Source organism: Diachasma alloeum, unplaced genomic scaffold (assembly GCF_001412515.2).
Source record: "Diachasma alloeum isolate Michigan unplaced genomic scaffold, Dall2.0 Dall_scaffold_00744, whole genome shotgun sequence".
Lineage (NCBI taxonomy): Eukaryota > Metazoa > Arthropoda > Insecta > Hymenoptera > Braconidae > Diachasma > Diachasma alloeum.
The window spans coordinates 30,093-54,534 of NW_021680874.1; the positions used below are offsets into that span (position 1 = coordinate 30,093).

At 38.2% G+C, this 24,442-nt stretch overlaps 2 protein-coding genes across 4 annotated transcripts in view; one reads left to right on the forward strand and one right to left on the reverse strand.

Annotated features, from left to right (window-relative positions):
* The first annotated feature begins 4,298 nt into the window (after nt 1-4,298).
* Nucleotides 4,299-18,439, forward strand: LOC107044470 (kynurenine 3-monooxygenase). Its single transcript, XM_015266360.2, has 10 exons — nt 4,299-4,346; nt 4,418-4,487; nt 6,776-6,966; nt 7,059-7,107; nt 7,509-7,596; nt 12,526-12,721; nt 12,958-13,299; nt 15,359-15,499; nt 15,569-15,730; nt 18,082-18,439. The coding sequence occupies exons 1-10, from the start codon at nt 4,299-4,301 to the stop codon at nt 18,166-18,168; spliced, it is 1,374 nt and encodes a 457-aa protein (XP_015121846.1). The 3' UTR covers nt 18,169-18,439.
* Nucleotides 15,629-24,442, reverse strand: part of LOC107044471 (2-acylglycerol O-acyltransferase 2-A) — an 18,315-nt gene continuing 9,501 nt past the window's right edge. For 2 of the 3 annotated variants that reach the window (XM_015266361.2, XM_015266362.2), the window contains 3 exons: nt 22,292-22,750; nt 21,985-22,184; nt 17,854-18,568 (listed from right to left, as the gene is read on the reverse strand). In XM_015266361.2, the coding sequence (XP_015121847.1) occupies nt 18,411-18,568; nt 21,985-22,184; nt 22,292-22,750 (817 nt within the window). In that variant the 3' untranslated portion in view covers nt 17,854-18,410. Of the gene's footprint in view, nt 15,700-17,853; nt 18,569-21,984; nt 22,185-22,291; nt 22,751-24,442 lie in introns of those variants that run through there. The other variant, XR_003783150.1, reaches the window with a different exon arrangement.

The window sequence follows — 24,442 nt, forward strand, 5'->3', positions numbered from 1 at the left end:
TAAGCTTCAGTGTCATCCTTCTCATCTACATGGAATTTAATTTTGCTGTATTCACCACCCAAGTACTCCAACTTTGGTGAGCCTCTCTTGATTTCTTTCACCAAACCTTCGAATTGTTGGGGATTTTCAATGGAGAACTTCGACGTCCTTCGGTTCAGGAAAACTGCACAAGCATTATTCAAATGGAGGATCACACTCATTCCATGCTTCGTTTTGACTTTGAAGGCTGCAGTAATGGTATACAAGTAGTTTAATGCTAGTTTAGACAGGTTCAACAGAGGAAGTTCTTTCAATTCGATATTGATTTTGTCGAAATGAGCTTGATCTGCCTCATTTTCAACCTTTACATTCGGATCTGGTTGCATACGGATACTGTTAGATCCTTGACCAAAGTATTACAGTGTTGAGGAACCCTTCTCAATATGGTTTCGAAAATTTTCAAATTTTTTAGGGTTATCCTCGAAAAACTTCGTCAATCGGCTATTCACAAAAACTGAATAAGTATTTGACCAATGTAAAATAATGCCAACACCATATTTGGTATTAATTTTGTAGGCTGCCGTGATGGTGTACAAATAGCCGCATTCAAGTTGACACATTTTCACCAGAGGGAGTTCTTTTAACATTGCAATATCATTGATTATGTTGAAATTTGCTTCATCCGCTTCATTTTCAACCTTCATGTTTGGATCAGGATGCAGGCTAATATTGTGATATTTTCCACCTAAATATTCCAACGTTGGTGAGCCCTTTTTAATATATTGTTGGAAATTCTTGAACATCTTGGGATTTTCAACGAAATACTTGGCCAGTCGATTATTCACGAAAACGGTGTGAGTATCTAAGAGATGAAGAGTAACACCGACTCCATACTTTGTCTCCACCTTGCGAGCTGCGGTGATGGTAAAGCTCCAACTTTTAAATCTTCAAGTTTAAAGAGAGGAAGAACTTTCAGATGCGCCACAATGTTAATTTTGTTGAAATCCATGATATCTTGGTACTTGAGTATCAAAATTAGGGTTGAATGTAAGTCTTCTGAAGATTTGAGCAGAGCACTTTGATGTCACTTCAAAACTGGATAACTTGTTTCACTTCTTAAATATTCTTCAGAAGAAGATTCAAACGTTTCTTTAATTCCTGTCGCTGGAGACTCTCCCTCATGGAAAACTTTGCGACGAACTGATGACGAGCATGGAAATGTCGTTGGTTATATACATAACCCCCCCCCCCAGTCCTGCAACCATCACTTTTCAAATAAATAATTACACATTGTTATTAACAACGGTTTTCCACGAATTGGTGTGGCAAACATCACCGGAAATGTCAATATATACATAAACCACCCTCACGCACCCATCACTTGCTTAAATAAATAATTACACATTGTTATTAACAACGGTTTTCCACGAATTGGTGTGGCAAACATCACCGGAAATGTCAATATATACATAAACCACCCTCACGCACCCATCACTTGCTTAAATAAATAATTACACATTGTTATTAACAACGGTTTTCCACGAATTGGTGTGGCAAACATCACCGGAAATGTCAATATATACATAAACCACCCTCACGCACCCATCACTTGCTTAAATAAATAATTACACATTGTTATTAACAACGGTTTTCCACGAATTGGTGTGGCAAACATCACCGGAAATGTCAATATATACATAAACCACCCTCACGCACCCATCACTTGCTTAAATAAATAATTACACATTATTATAAAGATTGGTTTTTCCATGAAGTAGTAAACATCAAAATACAGAAAATCTCAATATATACATAAGCACCCCACATCTGCAGCCATCACTTTTTTAAATAAACAATGACACATCATTACAAATAACGGTTTTCCATGAAGTAGTAAACATCAAAATACAGAAAATCTCAATATATACATAAGCACCCCACATCTGCAGCCATCACTTTTTTAAATAAACAATGACACATCATTACAAATAACGGTTTTCCATGAAGTAGTAAACATCAAAATACAGAAAATCTCAATATATACATAAGCACCCCACATCTGCAGCCATCACTTTTTTAAATAAACAATGACACATCATTACAAATAACGGTTTTCCATGAAGTAGGTAAACACCAAAGTACCGGAAATCTCAAGTTCGAGCATGTTTAAAAAATGTCATGTGGTCACCAGATGTGACTCGTCTAGGACTATCTCAATAAATTCATGAATAAATCTGTTCAATCAAAAGCGCTAATTACACCGTGAACTGCGAATTAATTAACCGTTTCTCCCACCCACCCCCTCGCGGGATGAGAGATGAATTGACTATGTCATCAATAGAGTCCCTAAAACCGCGAATTAATGAACTCTTTCACCCACCTCCCTCGCGAGGATGCCTTAACTAGATCGTGGATAGATCCCCAAAACCGCGCTAATTAAACCGCGAGCCGCGAATTGAGTAACTCATTCACCTATCCCCTCGCGGAGGTGGATTGACCAGGTCGTCGATTTGACAGAAAAAACTGGCAATTAAATTGCATAACCCGTGAATTGAACCATGACCCGCGGATCGGACCACGAATTACACGGTGACCCGCGAAGTAATCTACCCTTCCACCCACTTCCTCGCGGGATTGGATTGACTACTTCGTCGATAGAGCCCTATTTTACCAAAAAAAAAACGCGAATTAAATTGATTGACTCGCGAATCAAACCGCGAATTACAACCGTCACTCGCACATCAATCACCCCTTCCATCCACCTGGCCCCCTCACGGGAGCCCTTTGGCCAGGTCTCCGCTAGACCCTTGCCCAGAACCTACTAATGAATTTGAGAATTTATTAATTTAATTAATTAATTAATTAATTAATTAGCGCGGATTAATTACCCTTCTACCCGCCCAGCCTTCTCGCGAGTGTAAGTCGTGGATACATACCCAAAATCGCGAATTAATTGATTAACCCGTCAATCAAACCGCGAATTAAACTGAGACCCGCGATTTAATCAACCCTTTCATTCACCTCCTCCCTGGAGTGAGTTGACTAGGCCATTAATAGAGCCCCCAAACCGCGAATTAAATAGATCAATCCGCGAATTAAATAGATCAATCCGCGAATTGAAGTGAATCAAACCGCGACCCGCGAATCAAACCGTGAATTAAACCGCGACCTGCAAATTAATCAACCCTTTCACCCACTCGACCCCCCTCGCGGGGGCCCTTTGGCCAGGTCTACGCCAGACCGTTGGGCCAGGACCCGCCTTACATATCTACTAACACAGCTCGCGAAACGATAGGAACGCTATCGAGCACTATGCTAAAACCCAACGCTTCTCGAACATTCCACGAAAAACAACGCGACCGAAAATCACTGTAATGTTAACGGAAAACAATTGCGCTTGTTAACACGTTAATGCGGCAATTTTATTTGTCACGTTGAAGGAATCAGATCGGAGTCACCACTTGTGGGATTCGGTGAAGAATAGACGGGTTTTGTAACGTAAAACACTCAGAATTAACGTATATATCGAATTGAATTTATTCACAACGAAAGTAACTTTGGTTTACACCATGAGAGCTGAAACGAGAGTGTGCTCCCGCGACAACGGTATTAGATCATCCGATCGAGGATGTCCGAATTATTATGAATCGTCGCGAGAATGTCTTGCGACAAGGACAGCGATATATCGGCGACACGTGTCACGATACACAATTCAGTTGCTAAGCCGAGCTCGAAAACAATACATTGAAATGGTGTGAAATAAATATAAAAGTAGCTTCGCTACATAAAATGTTATGTATATGTTTTCATTATGTAAAATGAATAAATTATTTATTTCAAATAAATTCTTCATTGAAATCGCATTGAAATCGCAATTTATAAACGATTAATTGCAACCGAACAAGGGATTGGTACATGTTAATAAAGTCGTTCGCTTCGCCGTATATAAGGAGTGATTTTATTTCTAAGCAATTGAGTCGTTATTTGATTCAAATAGACCACTTCTTTTATCACAAAATAAACGTTCTGAATTCGGGTTTTTTGATGTCTTTTCAATATATTCAAGAGGTGTAGGAAAGATGTAACTCCACATATTTTTTTCTTTTCTGTTTGCGGAAAGTGGAGAAATGCTCAATGTCATAAGGGGTCGATGATATCAGAGTCTTCTTCGGAGATGATTTGCTAGTTATCAGAAATTTTTTCCTAAATAATTCTGGTCAATTGAAGTGCGAGATACGCGTTGGTCTTGTGGAGGGGGTTGACGTCAAACAACACCTTGCTTTCATGCGGGGTTTGGAATCAGTGTAGAGTGCGACGCCATGAAGACAACTCACTCGATGGACATCGTCATTGTGGGGGGTGGCTTGGTACAATTCGCATTCTTATCGGAATCTATTTTCGAATTTATCAGTGCCAAATTTATTATCTTAATTTTCAGGTTGGCGCGCTGGCTGCCTGTGCGCTAGCTAGGCGTGGACATAGAGTTCGGGTCTATGAGTATCGCTCTGGTAACTAAATTTACATATTGCCTGCGAATAGAAGTTTTGTAATCGTTGATTTTGACTATCTTCTAATTTTACTTAGAAATGACGTAGAATGTCATGAAACGTGAAGATATGTTTTCAGAAAATGCGTGTGTGTATGTCCGGATGTGTGTGCGAATTTTTCGGAAAATATTTATAAATCTTCACAGAAAAAGGACTAAATTTGAAGCTAAAAATCTGAAATTTCGTCACATAATTGTATTACTTTGAAGCACTTCTGGGCAAAATTTCAGCCCAATCGGTCAAGTAGTTTCCGAAATATCGCAATTTCTCAAAAATCTTTTTTCCACAATATTTCGACAACTACGTTACTGAATTGAATTTTTTTGACGTAAAAATATTCCTTGTGATAATATCTATTAAATCAAATCACAATATTACTATGTAATTAGGGACAGTTTGGTAATAATCGGCATTTTTCGTTTTTATGAGAAAATCGTTCTATATACGATAACACCCGACATTGCATGTTTCGTCAGTAGGCCGAAAAAAACTCTCCGGCGAGTATGAGTTTGCAGCCCAAGCCGAAGGCGAGGGTTGCAATCATATGAGCTAGAAAAGTTTTTTTAGGCCGTATGTCAAATAATATTTTTTTCGTCATTCCGGCCGTGAGGCAGCGCTTCACGGACGCGAATCTCTGCCTACGGCCGTCATGACAAAATAGTATATTTCGGCCTAATGGCGAAATATACTATTGTCATAACGGCCGTAGACAGCCAGCCGGCGTGACAGCGATTTACGGACGCTACTCGGAATGACGAAAAAATTTTCATCGAATATTGAAATTTGGTGAGATTGTAGCTCTTGTGATATCGCGTATCTAAACGCAACAGGTTTTAGATACCAGAAAGCTATTTGCCGAGTTTCTTAAAGCGAGAAGGTTATATCTCCACTCATTTGTTCTGCAATTCTGCGTGAAAATACTGGAGAAACTTATGATAATACCTACATTCTCAGATTGATCATGAGCTGCATGTACGACCTTTTGCCTTTAATTTACATCCCCAGAAATGAAAAATTAAGTAAATGCAAAAGGTCGTAATGACAATTTTTTTTTATTTAAATTCATATACGAATAGGCTCGTAACCCTGCATGTTATTGGTTCCGAATGGAAGCATTGTAATCGTTCAAAATTTAAGTTTTGGATTTTTCGTGTTATATCCACCCATTATGATCCAAAAAGTCCGAAAATGTAATTTTTAGACCGTCTCCATACGTATGTATGTATGTATGTGCGTACGTACGTACGTAAACCAATTTTTCTTTGATTGTTCGCTAATGAATTGATGGAATTAAATCTTTTTTCTCCTCAAATGTAAGTATTGATAAGCCGTATCAATCGCCATTAATTAACATTCAATTCAATTATTAATTTTAAAAAAATTAAATTTTTCAAAAATAGTTTTTTTACGATAACTAAAAAGTGTTCTGAATTGATGGAATGATGGCTTAAAAAAATGTTTGGATGTCCTTTTGACCGAGTTCGAAGATAAAGGCGATAGCAATAATCGTTATTTTGATTTATTTGAAAAATTGCAAAAATTCTGTATTTTTTGAAAATCAGCATTCCGGGGATATGCTTGAATATCATTCTTCAAATGAATTCAATCATAGCTTAAAATGTTTGTTTTGATGCCATTAAGTCGGAGTTAAAATATGATTACGATAGCTGTATTGGTTGATTTTATTTTTATGATAATTGTTGAAAATTTCGAATTTTTCATGAATTTCTCTGAAAGTGAGCTGATTCTGAAGTGAGCTTTCTGATGGTTTCTTCAAATGTGATATTTCAAATTCATTCAATTATGTATAAATAACATTTTTCTATTGGCATTTTATCGAAGGGCTGTGGGGAGAGATAGAACTGTAAAAAAAACAATTGTTTGTACAGAAGAAAGAGATAATAAGAATAATGATGATAACATTCAACTAAGTTGAAAATTTGACAAAATTAGTTAAAAATAAATCTTATTCAATTTAATCAAATGAAATGAACAACTATGATAGAAGGAAATGATGTGCAAAATAACCATTCGCAAGGATATTGATAATTTATTAACAAAAATAACTATACTATACTATATTATTTGTATTATAATAATCATTAAATTGATTGAATTAATAAGGACATATTTTGACTCGATATTTCCGGACTGAATTAAATAAAATGAAAAGCTCAAATGATTTCCTCTCAAAAAATTGATTACTTTAATGAAAAATATTGTACCATATTTATTCCTTTACGGTAAAGACATTCGAGTTGAAGAGTCTCGTGGTCAATCCATCGATCTTGCTTTATCCGTTCGGGGAAGAGAAGCTCTCAAACTTGTTGGTCTCGAGGATAAAATCGTCAATCATCATGGGATTGCCATGAAGGGACGAATGTTGCATGGGAAAGATGGAAGCTTGCGGGAAATGATCTATGACAGTGTTAAGAAGAACGTAAGTCCGCAAATCAATGTCTAATTACTTCTCAACTAATTGAGCAAAAACTCAAGAAATTTGAAATTGTCAATTTTTATTCTATTTTATAGTGTATTTACTCAGTAAGTCGAAAATATTTGAATCAAGTTCTTCTAGATGGTGAGTTTTTCTCTTTATATTTTATTCATTCAGTTTCTGTAACAATATATCACTTTACATCTAGTCCAGAAGCCATACAAGAACCATATCACGTTTCACTCATATGCAATTAAAGCAGAAACACCCGCCGCCAACCCTGTTTACCTCCCCTGGCCATTGAACTCCCTTTCTCTCTTTTTCCCTCATGAAATCTGACTCATTTTTGCGGTATTTTATGTGCATAAAAACCCACTGCATCCGTTCAATTCATTTAGTTTTTAATGTATTTGAGTCAGAAGTATTTTGGAAGAATATATCACGTTTCGAGGATTTATGTCATGGTGAATAAGTTTCTTGTATTTCCGATCGCTAAACCCAATACCGTGGTTGACCATCGGGATTGCGGGTGTTCTATACCACAGCTGCCGATCAATATCCATCGGTGACACTGATTTTCAATAAGAAGCTGGTCGATGCTGATTTGGATCTGGGGAAACTGAAATTCATTGAGTAAGATGATTTTTGAGTTTTGATTACGATTGGAAATAATAAATGCAGAGAAATGTGAAATTGTAAATCATCTCGTTCATGAAGGGGTTCACAGAGGAATGTCATGACACATTTCTTGTCTAGAATTTTCTCAGCGGCAAAAATGATTTGAAACACTTCGTCGTAAAGTCAATGGTTTCTGAGATGAATCACAGAAACAAACATTTTTAAAAACAAGTAAAATTTGAGATATTAGGAGAAGTTGGGGCTGCGGAATAGTCCATACGCTGTACCTGTATCTATCCTGTATTAAGTTCAGAGTCCCCGAATTCTGATGTATAGAATGCATGTTTTTCGAGTCGCTGATTCCAAAGCTGTCGATTACTTTTTCAAAAAATCCGTCGTTCTGTTTGTTATTAACAATTTAATTGTTTAAACCATCATATCGCAAAAGTGGTCACAGATGGAGAAAAAACTTTCGAACAAAAAATGTTTGGTATGTAAAAATACTCATATCTTGTGATATAACTTTTGTCTCTAACTATGATAGATGAAGAGTTATCAGGGGTGGGAACAAAGTGGTTGGCACGTTAGCACTTTGCGTGAGGTGTGGACGCGCTCCGATTCGTTTACCGGCAAACTCGATGGAGATAGAGAATAAATAGTTGAAACAAAAAATGTTCGCCAACAAATGTTATATTTAATTAGTTTTTTGAAATTTTTGCTCTACTCCTAGCCGTTAATGGGATATTAACGATCTGGTGTTCTATAATGAGGGAAATTACCTATAACGTTTTTGTTTATTACAGTGTCGTCAGGAAAGAGTTTGAGATACGGAGAAAAAACTGGCATCAAAGTTGTTTTTCTGTCAAAAATACATAGATTTGTTATTGTGTCTTTTCGTCATATCTCCATTCTCTACAAAGATCTAGCCCGTTAAGAGAGACCCCATGTAGGACAATACGATGTGGCTCAACATCGGGCCAAACTCGGCGCCAAGTTCCCGACTGGAAATTGCTTCAGGCCCGCCTGAAGCACGATCAGAACTAGATCAGGTTTTTGTAAGGTTCGACTGATCCGGTGATTCCTGATGAGAACCTGACCAAGTTCTGATCCAGCAGATCGGGTCCGAAAAACTACAGGCAGGTTCAGACCAAGTTTTGATCAGGTAGACATGATCAGATGATGCCTGATGAGAACCTGACCAAGTTCTGATCCAGCAGATCGGGTCCGAAAAACTACAGGCAGGTTCAGACCAAGTTTTGATCAGGTAGACATGATCAGATGATGCCTGATGAGAACCTGACCAAGTTCTGATTCAGCAGATCGGATCCGAAAAACTACAGGCGGGTTCAGATCAAGTTCTGATCAGGTAGACATGATCAGATGATGCCTGATGAGAACCTGACCAAATTCTGATCCAGCAGATCGAATCCGAACAACTACAGGCATGTTCAGATCAAGTTCTGATCAGGTAGACGTGATCAGATGATGCCTAATGAGAACCTGACCAAATTTTGATCCAGTAGATCGGATCCGAAAAACTGCAGGATGATTCAGATCAAGTTCTGATCAGGTAGGCACGATCTCACCCTGAGGTCGGCTGCCTGACCCCAATTTGATCAAATTCGGATTTGATGTCTTTGATCGGCATTTGAACGGGGTCAATTGAAGAGAAAATGATCAGATTCAGATCCGGTCCATCTAATATTAATTTTAATAAGTTTTTCGGATAATTTAATTAACTATTATTATAATATTCAAATTAAGTTTTATCAATCATTATCAATAATTATTTTCAATCTTTAAAAAGAATCATTATACTATAATTAAAATAAATTAAACTAATTCAATTTAATGAATTTAATTGAATTAATCAATTTAATTACCAGCCAGCCCTTCTCAAATGTACAGAAGGGAGGGATGATGATGCCGTAAATCCGTATTAGAGGAGTATCAAACTTACACGCAAATGATCTTGAGAAAACAAAATCACCAAAGGTCTATTTATTTATTAGTGTTATTGTTATTATCATTATTATTATTCATTAATGAAATAAATAAAAATTTAATTGAACATATTTTATCTCTGAGAATAAACACGCACATCCGCGAGATCAGGAATAATCGTAAATTCAACAAATACCCCGATACAAATCATATAGGCAATGTACAGTTTACTCAATAGTAATAGCGCAATAGCATAGTGGTTAGGGTATAGGATTAGCAATCATAGGGTCCCCGGTTCGATCCCCAGCATCGGTAAAAAAATAATAAGCTTTTTCAGAGGTAATAACAGTAGAGATTCATTAAGAGAGGCAGCCTACGATGAAAGAATTGAATTATCTTTTGTTTTGGATTAATTATCATTGATAATTGTTATTGATACTGACAGATAGGTCATCCGGTTTTCATACAGTTGACTTGATCAAGTTCGGAGCCATTCGTCCTGATCAAATCCGGATTGGTCAGAGGCGTAACATGTCTGATCAAGACCGGATCCGTCAACTTGATGAATACCTGATCAGTGGTCAGGTCTAACCCGATCCGAACTCGATCAAGACCTGACCGGAATTGCCACTCGGGTTCCCCGATAATCGGTTGCGATCTTCGGCCGATGTTCTGCCGAACGTTGTAATGTTACTTCGGGCCATCATAGACACCAATGTACGCCCAACATTGGCGTCGATTATCAGCCAACCATCAGTGAAACAAAATTTTAAAATCGCTCATACATATTAGTTCCAATAGTTTATAATCGTTTTATAATCCTTCTTATCCATTCCAGTGAACCAAAAAAGAAAAAAAATTTTTTTAAATCGCCGCCGGTGAGATTCAATCGCGAGTTCTTCTGATCTGTAGTCAAGCGCGCTATTCACTGAGCCATCTGAAATTTCTTATGAAGATAGATTTTCTTCGGGTATAGAAATACCACATGGTGTTTTGTTGGAATCCTCGAATGCGATTATCAACAATTAATCAACGAATATGTAACTCCCATGAGAAGAGTCAATTAATTAATTTACTATTCTTAAAATATTTAGGCTTTCATTCGGGGTATCGATATCTATATTCTGTATATTAGAAAAGAGGATGAATGCATGCTATTCATCCATTTATTCGAAAAATAGCCTACAAATATTGAGTCGGTTCCGATCATCGGCCGTAAAGCGGCCTTTCATCGGAGCCCCGATGTTTGGTGCGCGGATATTGGACCAATGTTTGGCCTTTAATTGGAGCCCCGATGTTCGGCAAGCAGATATTGGGCTGATGTTTAACCTTTCATCGGGGGCCCGATGTTCGGCGACCAGATATTGGACCGATGTTTGGCCAACCGCCGACACATCGCGCAAGGAATAACGCACCGCTTCGCTCCCACCTCCGATAACTCTTCATCTAGGGTTAACCCGGGCGCGATTAACAAGTCTCCGGCAACATCGCGTCATGGGCAATTTAACATGGGGAAATAATAATTTATCTGTTCGAAATAATTTGTTTTCTTTAGGAACTTTGGGAAATATGTTGTTCTAAAAACTACCAAAAAATTTTCGACACCTCAATTGACGAAGTCTAATTTTTTCAATTTTTCCGGTTAGCCAGTCAATTGTAATTAAAGAAAAACGACGCACGGCGGGGTTTCCTCATAGGGTGACCAATCTAGGGTTAGTCGGCTATATGTCTGTAAAGAATGGAGATATGACGAAAAGACACAAAACCAAATCTATGTATTTTTGATGGGAAAACAACTTTGATGTCAGTTTTTTCTCCGTATCTCGAACCCTTTCCTCACGACACTGTAATAAACAAAAACGTTATAAGTAATTTCCCTCATTATGGAACACCAGATCGTTAATATCCCATTAACGGCTAGGAGTAGAGGAAAATTTCAAATAACTAATTAAACCTCCTGAACTCGCGTTCAGTGTCCACCAGAGTCCGCTGGCTCGGTAAGCAACGCGCCGCGCGTGTTACGGTTAGCACGGTGTTGCCACATTGGAACCCTATACGTGAATAAAAATCTACACTGCACCCATTTTTCTCGAATTAAACATCATTTATGCTCTAAAAAAAATTAATTCGCGTTTTTTATGAGACGTCAAATGGCACGTGATAGAGATGTTGACGTTCCTAGTATGTCTAAACTGAAACGAACGACGTGGCAACAGCGCAGCTAAAAACCGACTACACGAATCCACTGGCTCCGGGCGGCGAGGCGCCACTTTTCCGTACCAGTCTCACTAAATTATCATTTTTCATGGTATTCATGGGGTTTTCAAAGGATAGGAATCTTACCAGTCCATTCTAGAGGGTTTGAATTAGGCATTGTAATTTTTACAAATTTTTTCATACATAATTTTGCATGCAACAAGAAAAAATCGAGAAAAGACGGCGCTTTGCTCATTGAACCAGTTCAGGAGGGTTAAACGTAAAATTTGTTAGCGAACATTTTTCGTTTCAACTATTTTTCTCTATCTCCATCGAGTTTTCCGGTAAACGAATCGGAACGCGCCGACACTTCGCGCAACTGCTAACGCACCACCCGCTTTGCTCCCACCCCCGATAACTCTTTATCTATTATAGTTAGAGAAAAAAGTTATACCACAAAATATGTGTATTTTTACATACCAAACATCTTGTGTTCGAAACTATTTTCACTATCTGTGACCGTTTTTGCGATATGATTGTCCAAGCAATTAAATTGTTAATAACAAATCAAACACCGGATTTTTTGAAAAAATAACCGACAAAAAACATAAATTCCACACAGAATAAGAAATTCAAATATTTCAATTTTTGAACAAAAATATCAAGAATTGAATTCGGTCAAAAAAGTTCCACTTCGGCCCCATTCTCCCCTATGATTTATAGCTTCTCTGCTTAAATTACGAATAAGACCTTGATATTTAAAAAAATTTGGTAGTGGTACAACTAAACAAAAATATTCTTCAGTACAAATACCCGAGAGATTATTGAAGTCGACGCTGAGTTGATTATTGGAGCCGATGGCGCCTACTCCACTGTGAGAAGAACAATGATGAAGAGACCGGGATTCGATTTCTCACAGACTTACATTGAACATGGCTACGTAGAATTGAATATACCACCTCGAATGATTGATGAAACACGCCCTGATAAAGGTGTAGAGGTAAAAATAAAGTAGAAAAAGCCGTCAACTGGCTTCAATTCTGTCAGAATATTTTGCAAAAATTGATCTATGGCAGAGTGGAATTGAGCGATTTTATTCGTTAATCCACAGCTACAATATTTCACAATGCTTTCGTGACCTCTTCGATGAAATTCACCTCATACGATAAAAAATTGATACTGTAGAAAAAGAAATGATTGCGTAAATAAAAATTGAATTATGTTTATTTGAGGTAGTTCTCCATGAGTTCGAAACACCTACACATCTGGCCTCGTGGTACTTTCATGATGATAGCAATGCCAAACGATGACTACACATTCACCGGAAATTTATTCGCACCTCTCGAAATCCTAAATGGCCTCGATACACCGGAGAAACTGGTTGGATTCTACAAGGAACAATTTCCAGATGTTCTGCCAGTGATTGGTGATCAACAGGCGCTGATCGATACCTTCTTCACCGCCAAACCGAAAACACTCATCTCAATCAAGTGTAATCCGTATCATTGTGGAAAGAGTATTATTCTGGGAGATGCGGCTCATGCTATGGTACCTTTTTATGCCCAAGGGATGAATGCTGTGAGTGATATCTTCATCAAATCGCATGTCTGAAAGCAAAAGGTCGTATATGCCTTCTCCGGCAAAAGGTCGTATCCGCCAACATATGCGACCTTTTGCTTTTAGGAAATTGATCAAAGTCAACCCAAAAAATTAAAATACCTCGAGTTTAGTTATCAATGGAGAAACGACCGTTTACTTTTCATGAAGTTAGAACAATGTCTCACTTAAAGCGAAAAGGTTCTATATCCAATTTTATATATTTCCTTTATCTTGATATATATCTTTTACACAAGTCACGTACAAAAATGTTCATGGACAGGCCATGGTCTTTTGGCCGCTTGCGATGGCCTTTTCCATGGCACTGCTGAGGGACGTTGTCATGGAATTGCCATGAAGAAAAAAAACTTATAATCAAATAATCAAGTAAGGGAGTTTGACCCTCGTAACCTTGTTGTACCTTGTGACCCTTATGGCCTTTATGACCTTAAAGGTCCCAGGGGGCCGCAGGGGTACAAAGGTCGAAGGCCATGGCAAGCGGCCAAAATACCATGGCCATGGCCATGAACATTTTTGTACGTGGCGTATATACGACCTTTTACCAAAAAAGAATCCCAAAAAAAAGAAAGTTACTGAACATTAGTAATTAATGGAAAAACGACCTTTTGCTTTTTATGCAGTTGGAAAAATGTCTCACGTGAAGCGAAAGGGTCATATATCCAATTTTATATTTTGATTGCACTTTGATATTTCCATCTTTTTGAAGAAGTTTCCTGCAATTTCACTCATTTCTCATTACAGAAATTAGAATATCGTCCTATTCATTGAAAGAATGACGAATATAATTCCTTTATGCGTTGAATAATCATGCTCCCATGAATTCGCGATTCTTAATCATCATAACCTGAAGAAGTTTCAAATTCCCTTGAAACATGGTTCAGCATACACATAGAGAAAAAGTGGATTAGTTTTAGAACAAAGTTTCTAAATTTCAGAAAGTGGCGTTTCTCACTTTCAGTTTTCTACAATTTAGAAAGTTTTTCTAAGTTTTAGAATAAAATCGCTTAAAATTAATGATCAAAAATATCTCCGAAACTAAGGGAGATAGCGAGTTTTTACGAAAATTTGGGGGGAGTGAAATTTTATTGAATTCTCCATGTACAACCCTCCCCCTTCCCCCAATTTTTCAGTAAAAATTCGCTATCTTCCTTAGTTTTGGAGATATTTTTCAAAAACTCACCGACTCAAATTTTTTGGTTGTGAATTCTCCATTCACAACTCACCCTCCCCCTCTTTGCAAAATCCCCCCTCCTTCCATCTGAAATTCCCGATATTTGGGCACCTCTCCCTATGTACGAGGCACTTACGCCCTTTACATACCTCGGCTGCAATTTTTTAGTTAAATCTGAAAATTTCCTAAAATTAAGAAAAATTCAGCATTGGTTTTAGAAAATATTTGTTCTGAAAAACAATCCCCAAATTCGTTAGTTTTTATGATCTCATCAAGGATAAAGCTTAAGAATTGGAGTTTCTAAAATCAAGACACTAGTTTCTAAAGCTAATCCACTTTTTTCCTCTGTGCTGTACCTGCCTCTCCCATTTGACCCTCGAGAGTACACGGGATTCTTCCGATCACTGCTCTGTTTGACCCTTAAAAATAAAGATGGCTTCAATTCCCTAATTTAGATTTTTTTGGACATACGTTCTTCTGTTACGAATACGTAATACATAAGCGTATCTTGAAAGAGGTATATAAGGGGGGATTAGTGGACAAAAAACGATTGGAAGAGAAACATTGTGAGAGTTTTTACAATGTTCCGACATATACGAATCTTGATTAAAAATGGAGATACGCTGTTCACACAAATTATGCTATTAAGTTGCCGATATAATTATTTGACCATAATCAAATACACGGATAACTTCTAGTGACATCAACTGAAATATTGAAGGTATAACGTGTCCACGGAAAGGGAAATTGAAAAATGCAAAATTTTGTCTTTACGACCTTTTGCTTTTAGACACGCGAAATGTTGTTTCACAATCATTTTCTTTCTCCATAGAATTTATGTACTTATAGGCATTTGAAGACGTACTTCTACTCAATGAATTAATGGATTATTATAAAGATGACATGAGTAAAGTTCTTCCGGCATTCTCTAGACACCGATGCTCAGACGCTCACGCCATCTGTGATCTTGCGATGTATAATTACATCGAGGTACTCTTTAAATTAATTAATTTAGATTTTAATATGAATGGCAATTGGTAAAAGGAATCTCTTATACAGATGCGTGATCTGGTCATGAGGAAATCTTTTGTCGCCCGAAGAAATCTGGATACACTACTTCACAGACTCTGGCCGAACAGCTGGCTCCCCCTCTATAGCACCATCCACTTTTCCCGCATGAAGTTCCAAGACTGCATCGCGAATCGTGAATGGCAGAATAAAGTAATTGAATTCAAGAAATGAGGAGGAAAATATAATTAATTTTTTTACATTTTCCACGGAGAAAGAAATACAAGAAAAGATACTGTGTACACTGATAGAAAGGATTAGTTATTGTTAACGAATGGATTTGGTTGGAGACGAGGGTCTATTCGGTCTCATCAAATGTTCATTCGTTAATAGTTAACAAATGCACATTTGAGGAACCTTGTTTGACTCGATTTTCACTTTTCAAGTGAACATCATTCGTTAACTATTAACAAATATTCATTTGGTCATATTCAACTCTATCGTTCGTTAATAGTTAACGAATCTCGTTTGTAATAAATGAATCAGTCTATAAGTGCATGGTAAAATGGATTTATTTTCTGGCGCTAGCACCGAACATTTTATAGCATCAAGTTTGAGAAGAATCCGCGTAGCAGGCACCAGAATTTTGGGTCTGATAAAATTAACCCATTTTAAAGTACCATCACACAATAATCTTTCTTGTATTTTTTCCTCCGTGTGTTTTTCCAAGAATACAATTATTTTAGAAACGAATGGTGCGAGGCAAAATTAGTAATGCCGCGAAACATTTCGCGAGACATCACGAGACAATCTTCGGAGGGGTTGTCTCGGTCTTAGTGAACACGGAAATTTTTTATCTCGTCTCAGGCTTGAAATACGGAGTATCGACTCTTCTCGTGATGACTCCGAGTCAATTTATCTCATCTCGGTTTCCAGTCTTTCGCTTTTTTTATGTGTGGAAAACCTAGACGAGAGAAACCGGGACAAAAACCAAAATTTGACATTAAAAAACACAAAAACTTGAGACCGAAATAAGATAGATTGACTCAGAGTTATCACGAGAGGAGTCGATACTGCGTATTTCGACACTGAGACGAGAGCAAAAATTTCCATGTTCTTTGAGACCGAGATCATCTCTGCAAAGTTTTGCCTCATCAAGTGTCTCGCGGCATCACTAGGCAAAATGGCAAACGCGAACCTTTCGCTGAAAATTTAATTTCCTGTAAAAAAGTTCTCACGCAGGTATTCAAATATTACATCATGCGTTTTTTGGACATTTCAGATCCACCTCTCCCTCCGGCACAAAACCATCACAAACGTAAACTTCGTCCCTTTATATTACGCCGCTAAATTCACACTTCCCTATGTTATGTCGAAAATAATTTGAATTTTCTATAAATGTAATTTCCACAATAAGAGAAATAATAAAGGATTATATCAATAATCCATTCTTTATTCAAGACTCTCTAAAGATGTAATCACTTAGGAACTGTCCATATATTACGTTTAAGACATTTAGAGGAAAGGAGATCTACCATTCAGCTCAAGGGTCATCTCTATTACCAGAAGGTCAATCTCATTGTTTATTGAACTTCATTGAATTTTTTACGTTATCGTCCCCCCTTTAATATCATTTTGTTTATTCTTTCGGGATTAAGTTGAGGCTTTTTTCAGGATTCCATAAAGCATTATTAATCACAGAACTAATTCGATTTTCTTCCACAACGGAAATGACGCTTAGGATTTTGCGTCTTTGTGACGTATGACTCTTGCAACGTGACGAGTCTTGCAACATATGACCGACGCGAAATATACCCCTTACGAAGTATGACCTCCGTGAGGTCTAACCCTGGCAAGGTACGATCCTCGCGAGATAAGACCTTTATGAAATATAACTCTAGCAATGTATGACCTTTGCAACGTCTGACCCTTGTAACGTATGACCCTCGGGAGACATGAGCGTCATAATGCTACAAATTTTCTAATGTTACAAATTTTAGGAGAGGTATGCCATTAAATTTTACGATTTCTTACATGGGGGTGGGGGGGTGGTAAGGTGAAAATCCTCCTACGTAATATATGGACAGCCCCTCCTTAGCATTGCTGTCACAGCATTCAATCATTCCTCTTTAGGAACATTTCGAATTAATTGGACAAAAATAGGAAGATAGGATAAAAAAAATAGTCTCATAAGCAAATCAAAAGTGTTTTTTCATCAAAAAAAGCAAAAAATCTGCAGCGTCATTAGAAAAAAAGTGGTATTAGGGAATCTTCTTGTTAATTACATCGTGACATTACAATTTAGATAACCCCCACTCCTCCCCCTCCATCGCGAATCGTCGCAAAATACAGAACACTCTCCCTCCGCCTAATTGCGTGACGTAATATTTGAATCTCCCCGTCATGAGGCCATAATTTCCTAAAATCACTCGCTACCAAGACAAATCATTTTAAAAAATTCACAATCAGCTCATTACATTTCTCCAGTTGACTATAGTATTGTCAATATCTTTGCTTAATTCGTAAAGAATATCTCACAAAATATTTTTTGTTTGTTCCACCAGATACTGAGAAGATGTTTATGGTGTATAGGACTACTCACTCTCGCAATATTCTTTGCATCCGCGATCCTCCCCACTATCGCTCATTGATCCAGAGAAAGGATATTCCCCAGAAATAATCCTAAACATCACACATTCCGTAGAGTAGTCTTGGTTATTTTGCATTCCAGTTAATTAACACTTTGTCACGCAGTTTTAATATTAGATGATCGTCGAGGAAAGAATTTACGTACTGAGAATACTCATAACTGCACATGAATAAAGATATCTTGAGTAGAAATTAATATCAAAGTGTATTTCCAAACAGTCTATTTGAATGCGAAATTCTTATATCAATAAATACTGAGTTTAATCTTCTCAGGGTTCTCCAGGTACTTGTGTTTTTCCGTCTCGAATAGTTCTATCAGCTTTTCCGTGAATTTCTGGTGGTATTCATCGATTTCTTCTTGTGAAGGTTTGAGAATTTTTGGTAGCTCGAGGGGTTCACCAACTGAAAGATAATTTTATCCATTAAGAAGGTTATTTCGTTCCATCTTTCATGCCAGATTAGGATCTTAGAAACAATCTTATTTTTGTTTAATGAATGATGCATATTTTCCAAAGAAAAGAATCAATATAACACCAAAGTATCTTTAATTGAAAATAATGATCGATTGTTTTCCCTTCCCTAGTCGGGTCTTTACACGTTCTCTATTACAGCTTCATGTAGCTACTTTGCTTCCAACTATATTAGTACAGTCAATGGGGCAGACGAAGAGAAATAAATAGAAAACTTTTGCAAATTTAGTATTGATTTGAAAATACGACGTTTCCTTGGTCCCGCCCCGGTACTTTTAAGGCCATCATACACGAGCGAACGGCAGGCGAACGGTTCGCCCGAACAGGATTTGTCTGCGAACGGTATCGGGGCGGGACGATATGTACCCCATTCTTTTGCAGAAGGGTATTATCCTGGGGCCACTTACAAAAATACCCAGGGTGAGTGTGGCACTGAGATCAGTACCGGCGATATGGGGAAATCCAGAATTGTATTCCTGCCCAAGCCGGGTACGAACGGCTATGTTAAACCGAGAGACTAAGTCTAACCTCGTTTGTCTTAAAAACTCTGGAGAGACTTATGAACAGATATATGAAAGGAGCACAGCTGATTGATCGGCTATTGTCCGTCTCACAATATGCCTATAAGGAGGACAGATCTATAGAGACTTCTTTCATCACCTGGTGGCCACAATCGAGAAAGAGATAGTGGTTATGCACTAGGAATATTCCTCGATATCGAAGAGGCGTTCGATCGCACCAGATATGAGGTGATAATTTGAGCCATGTCAATGAGAAGCTTGCCGGAGACTGTCATTGACTGGACGCAGAGCATATTAGCGAGTAGGAAAATAACTGCCGCTCACAATGGTCTACATTGACTCTCCAAGTAGAGGGCGTCTGGTGGGGGGCTGTCCGTAGGATATGTGGTGCCTGGTAGTGGACGATCTACTAGATAGAAACTGTGGGACTTAGGAGCGACGGTAAAGATCGTATTTTTTCAAGGACATATGTGACACCCTTAAAAATCCCAATCACACTAACCCGAGCCGGCGTCGCACAAATTTCGCGGTCTGTACTGAGAAAAAAAATATGTTCTGCCAAAAAATTATATGCACCACGCGAGAATATTTGATGGAGTGAAACAGATTCTCATGAGGGAAATTAACCAGCTTGGGAGAAAGAAAATCCAGGATCTTTCACAAAAATTGAATTTTTATCATAACTATTACGAAAATCCCTAGCGAGTAATTCAAACTTTCGGAAGAAATATAATTTATTGTACGGCCATCTTTTTATCTGAGGGAACTCCACAGGATTATACTATAGAAAGAATGAATTTACATAGAAAGAATACATTTTGCCGAAAAAAATTATTCCCGTAGAAATGATTTTGTTTTCCCAATAACGCAGTTTTCTAGAAGAAAATTTCAATTTTCTCTTGAAATTAACATTTATTCCATAGAAATTATATGTGTGTTGATAGTATGTGTACGTAGAAAAATATTTTCGCCAGTCCGTGCGGACTGGAAAAATATGTACACTACTCAATAACATTCACTTGATGAAACCGATGGAAGAGATGAGACACCAGGAATTACGTGACGAGAAAATATAATTTTTCGACAGCACGAATTATTTCTCTCCGTGCGGCCCAGCGACTAACCGTTTCGTCGTCAGTACAAATAATGATAAACAATAAATTAAAAAAAAACGTTATGAGCATTTTCTGGTCAAACAAACAAAGAACTATTCCGAAGCCCGCGATGAACGTATTGATGGACGAAAAAGAATTAACCCACCGCTCAGTAGAACGTTGCATACTTTAATTACTTGCAATATCAGAAGTAATATTGAGTGAAACATGGTTCTTCTGGATGTTTTTTACATTTTTCGACCACCATCAATAATAATGTGGAATCAGTGAATTAGTGTGTATGTGTGTTGAGGTCTGAAGAAAGAACCTATTGAAATGGTATGGAGAAGTGAAAAGACGCTGTGTCGCCAGATATTTAAAATAAGAGTTCATTATAGACTAAATATTAGAGACGATAAGTTTTCAAAGAATATTGCGTTGAAGAAAAAGGTTTGCAGGGTATGCTCGAGTGAAGTGTGAAATGAAAAGTGTTTATGCTGTGTGACAGTTTTATTACGGTCTTGTTTAGTTTTGAGAGTTTTCTTAGGTGAATAAGGGTGGCCTGGGTGACGAACAGTGAGGTCACTTTTTGGAACAAANTGTGTCGCCAGATATTTAGAATAAGAGTTCATTATAGACTAAATATTAGAGACGATAAGTTTTCGAAGAATATTGCGTGGAAGAAAAAGGTTGTTTGTAGCGTATGCTCGAGTGAAGTGTGAAATGAAAAGTGTTTATGCTGTGTGACAGTTTTATTACGGTCTTGTTTAGTTTTGAGAGTTTTCTTAGGTGAATAAGGGTGGCCTGGGTGACGAACAGTGAGGTCACTTTTTGGAACAAAGGGTGTATTGGTTGAGAATGAGTGGGAGAGAGAAAGAGCATTTTGAAATAGAGAAAGAAAAGAGTGTTTGCCCGAATGAGAGAACGAAGAGTAAGTCAGTTGTAATCGGACGGATGTCACGTTAAGATGTAGAGCAGCTTAGCTCATTTGAAGATGTACTTTTATTAATTCGATTTTAACTCAAATATATGCTTATTATTCCATTAAAATAAATATCCTATGTCCTCATGATTATGATCCTACAATAATAATAATAACAATAATAATAACACGAAGCAGTGTGTGTGTGTGTGCGCAGGGGTATGAGTGAGAGAGTCAGTTGGGCAAAAAATATAACATCCAAGTGAAAAGAGGAATGACGGAGAAAAATCCAGATTATGAAAAAAAATGTTGAGACTGTTCGGTTTGAATGTGCAATAAAACTGCAGGCAGTCGAGTTGAGGAAAGTAATACAAAAGAGGCAGTTCTTGAGTTTTGGGCAGCTTTGTTGGACAGGAGGTGTACGTTGCATACTTTAATTACTGTATCACGTGTATCTGAAGAATGCTAGAGGAGAGGGATATTTGAGCGAATGAAGGAAAATGCGAGAGAGAAAAAAAGTATATGAATATAAAAGAGAAAACGATAGAGACGAAGAGGTTTGGGAGGTATGCAAAGGTACAAGAGGACAGTCGTTAAGGAGCAGTTGAAGCGTGAAGCACGCACAGCCACGATGAGAAAAATTGTAATACATTTTCTTTTACTGAACTATTAAATACATAGAGTTTATGCGACAATAGTCCTTTTTCATTATGAATCCCTTCAATAATAATATTAATAATAATAATGGTTTCCCAGTTAACGAATCTATAGATATTTGATAATTTATGAAAGATGATGCTTTACAACTTACCTACGACAGTAACCGGTTTTCTCTGTGGGATAAGCCCAAAAGTATACTGGAAAAATCCTCGACCAACAACAATAACTGGTGCGATACCACAAATTTTTCTGATGAACTCTTGAACTTTATTCAGGAACGAGTCCTCGGTACTGCGTATCTGATCGTACAGATCCGTCTCGCCGAATGAAAAAACTGGGACTAATGGAGTCCTAACAAAAAACAGGAAATATTGCACAAGTGCATCAGAATAAAAATGCAATACAGAGAAACAAATAATCGTGAAAAGTGTTGAATTGGTTGATGATTTTTCACCTACCCTGTCTTCAGCGCAATTTTTACGAATCCTTTTCTCTTCTTGAGAATGATATCATAGGTAGATGGTCTGCACTTGAGGGACTCTGCAGCTCCTCCAACAACTAAAACAACCGCGGTACTCTTTTCATTTTGACTCTTCGGTTGCAACAGATATTCGAGACTCTCTGAACAGGCACCACACGCGCCGAAGCTATACACAAACTCCCTGAAGAATGGTATCTTAAAGTGCTGATCCAGGGTCACTATCCGTGGTTCTAAACCAGGGAAAACGTTTTTGCAATTGAGAATGTCGGTCGAAAAAGCTGCGAAGGCACCGGTGGCTAGGATTCCATGGGGGAATGAACACAAGAGGTAATTTCTTGAAGGATCAAGATCAACAGTTTTGACTAGCTTTACGGGAAAATAAGCACAGAAGTATCGCCACCAGGAGGAGTTTCTCATCCATGAGATCCATCGGTCGCTAAAATGATAATTAAAAATTATTACATGAAAGATAAGGGAGCAATCAAATATTACGTCACGCGTTTTCGGACATTTTAGACCCCCACCCCCCGTCGCAAGATCGTCACAAGCGTGAACCCCCCCCCCCTGTAGCGGCTCGCTACATCAACGCGTATCGCACCGCTCTCACAGACACACCTGAGGAACACACGCACGTCCCAGGTATCGCAATCGCTCCCGCTTAGTAGTCGTGTAGCTCTCGCCACTCGGTGGACATCTTCACCTCACCTGTATATATAATACATTCATACCACCGACTCATCCTGTACATACTCATACCACGACAATAAACTAATTACTAGTTTGCAACCGTTGTCTCGCGTAGTTGATGCGTTACCTTCCCGATCCAACATCACCTCGAATCCTACACCCCCCCCCTGCCTATTACGTTACAAAATCAACGACCCCTCCCTCCTTTATATAGGGAACAATTTCGTATTTATTTTTTTTTATTGTCAAAAACGTGAATAATCAGTTCTTTCTTCGATACTTTCTAAAGGTTTCAACTTATTTTATCACAGCATTCCAATAATAATTCCTGTTTGCAAATCGTTTCGATACTTGGGAGAAAAAAAAATTCTTCAAATAATTAGTTTCATGGGCAAGTCAAACAAATTTTCATTAAAATGAGTGCAGGGTCATTTGAAAACCCTGATACGAACAGATGTTGTTGATCAATGATCGCTTCATCGCTCCATTCTTCATCTTCGTCATTTTCAATATTACATGTCGCGTGTTTAAAAGCAAAAGGTCATATATGAAGAATGAGGAATATAATTCCTTTATGCGTCGAATGATCATGCGCCCATGAATTCACGATTGTTAATCATCATAATCTGAAGCAGTTTCAAATTCTCTCGAAACATGGTTCAGCATACACAGATAGAAAACGTGGATTGGCTTTAGAAAAAAGTTTCTAAATTTTAGAAACCGCGGTTTCTAACCTTCAGGTTTCCATAATCAAATCTAGAACTTTTTTCCAAGCGTTAGAAAAAAATGGTTTAAAATTATTCCCCATTTTCCCCCTCTACTGGGTTCCCACTTTGTCGTAGTGAGGGGGCTCGGTCGCGAGCGGTGGAGGTCTTAAGCCCGCGGTCGCTAAGAGGAGCCCACCCAAGCCATGTGTGTGAGCGGCGTAAGCCATGGCCTCGGCCAGATCGTGCCTAAAGATGCGGCGATAAAGATAAACCTGGGCGACCTCTGAGAGTAGTCTTGGGTGTAACCCACCCGAGACAAGCCAAGCCCTGGGCAATCGCCGCAATGCACCAGGTGAAAACGCTTAACCGCGGTACTCGTGGGACTAAAATGGAAACCAATATAAAAAATCTTAATATCGAAAAAGTAACTTCGAGTGGGGCCAGCGATGACGAACACACGAAGTCTGACAAGGCTGACCAGTCTGGTACCGATGTGAATCGGCTCAGACTGAGTGGAGCCGAGACAAGACGTCGCAAGAGAGCGCAGCTGCATCAAACCTCGGGGGCGATTGCAACCTTGGCGGATGCAGCACCGAAGGTCGACGAGGGGAGGGGGAGGGGGCTATGAGGAAGGCAATAAAATGCCTTCCATCAGAGCGTACTACGCCAAGCCCCTCAGTCAGACCGAAAGAAAAGAGAATGAGAACGCAGGATCAGGGCACATATGCTCAGAA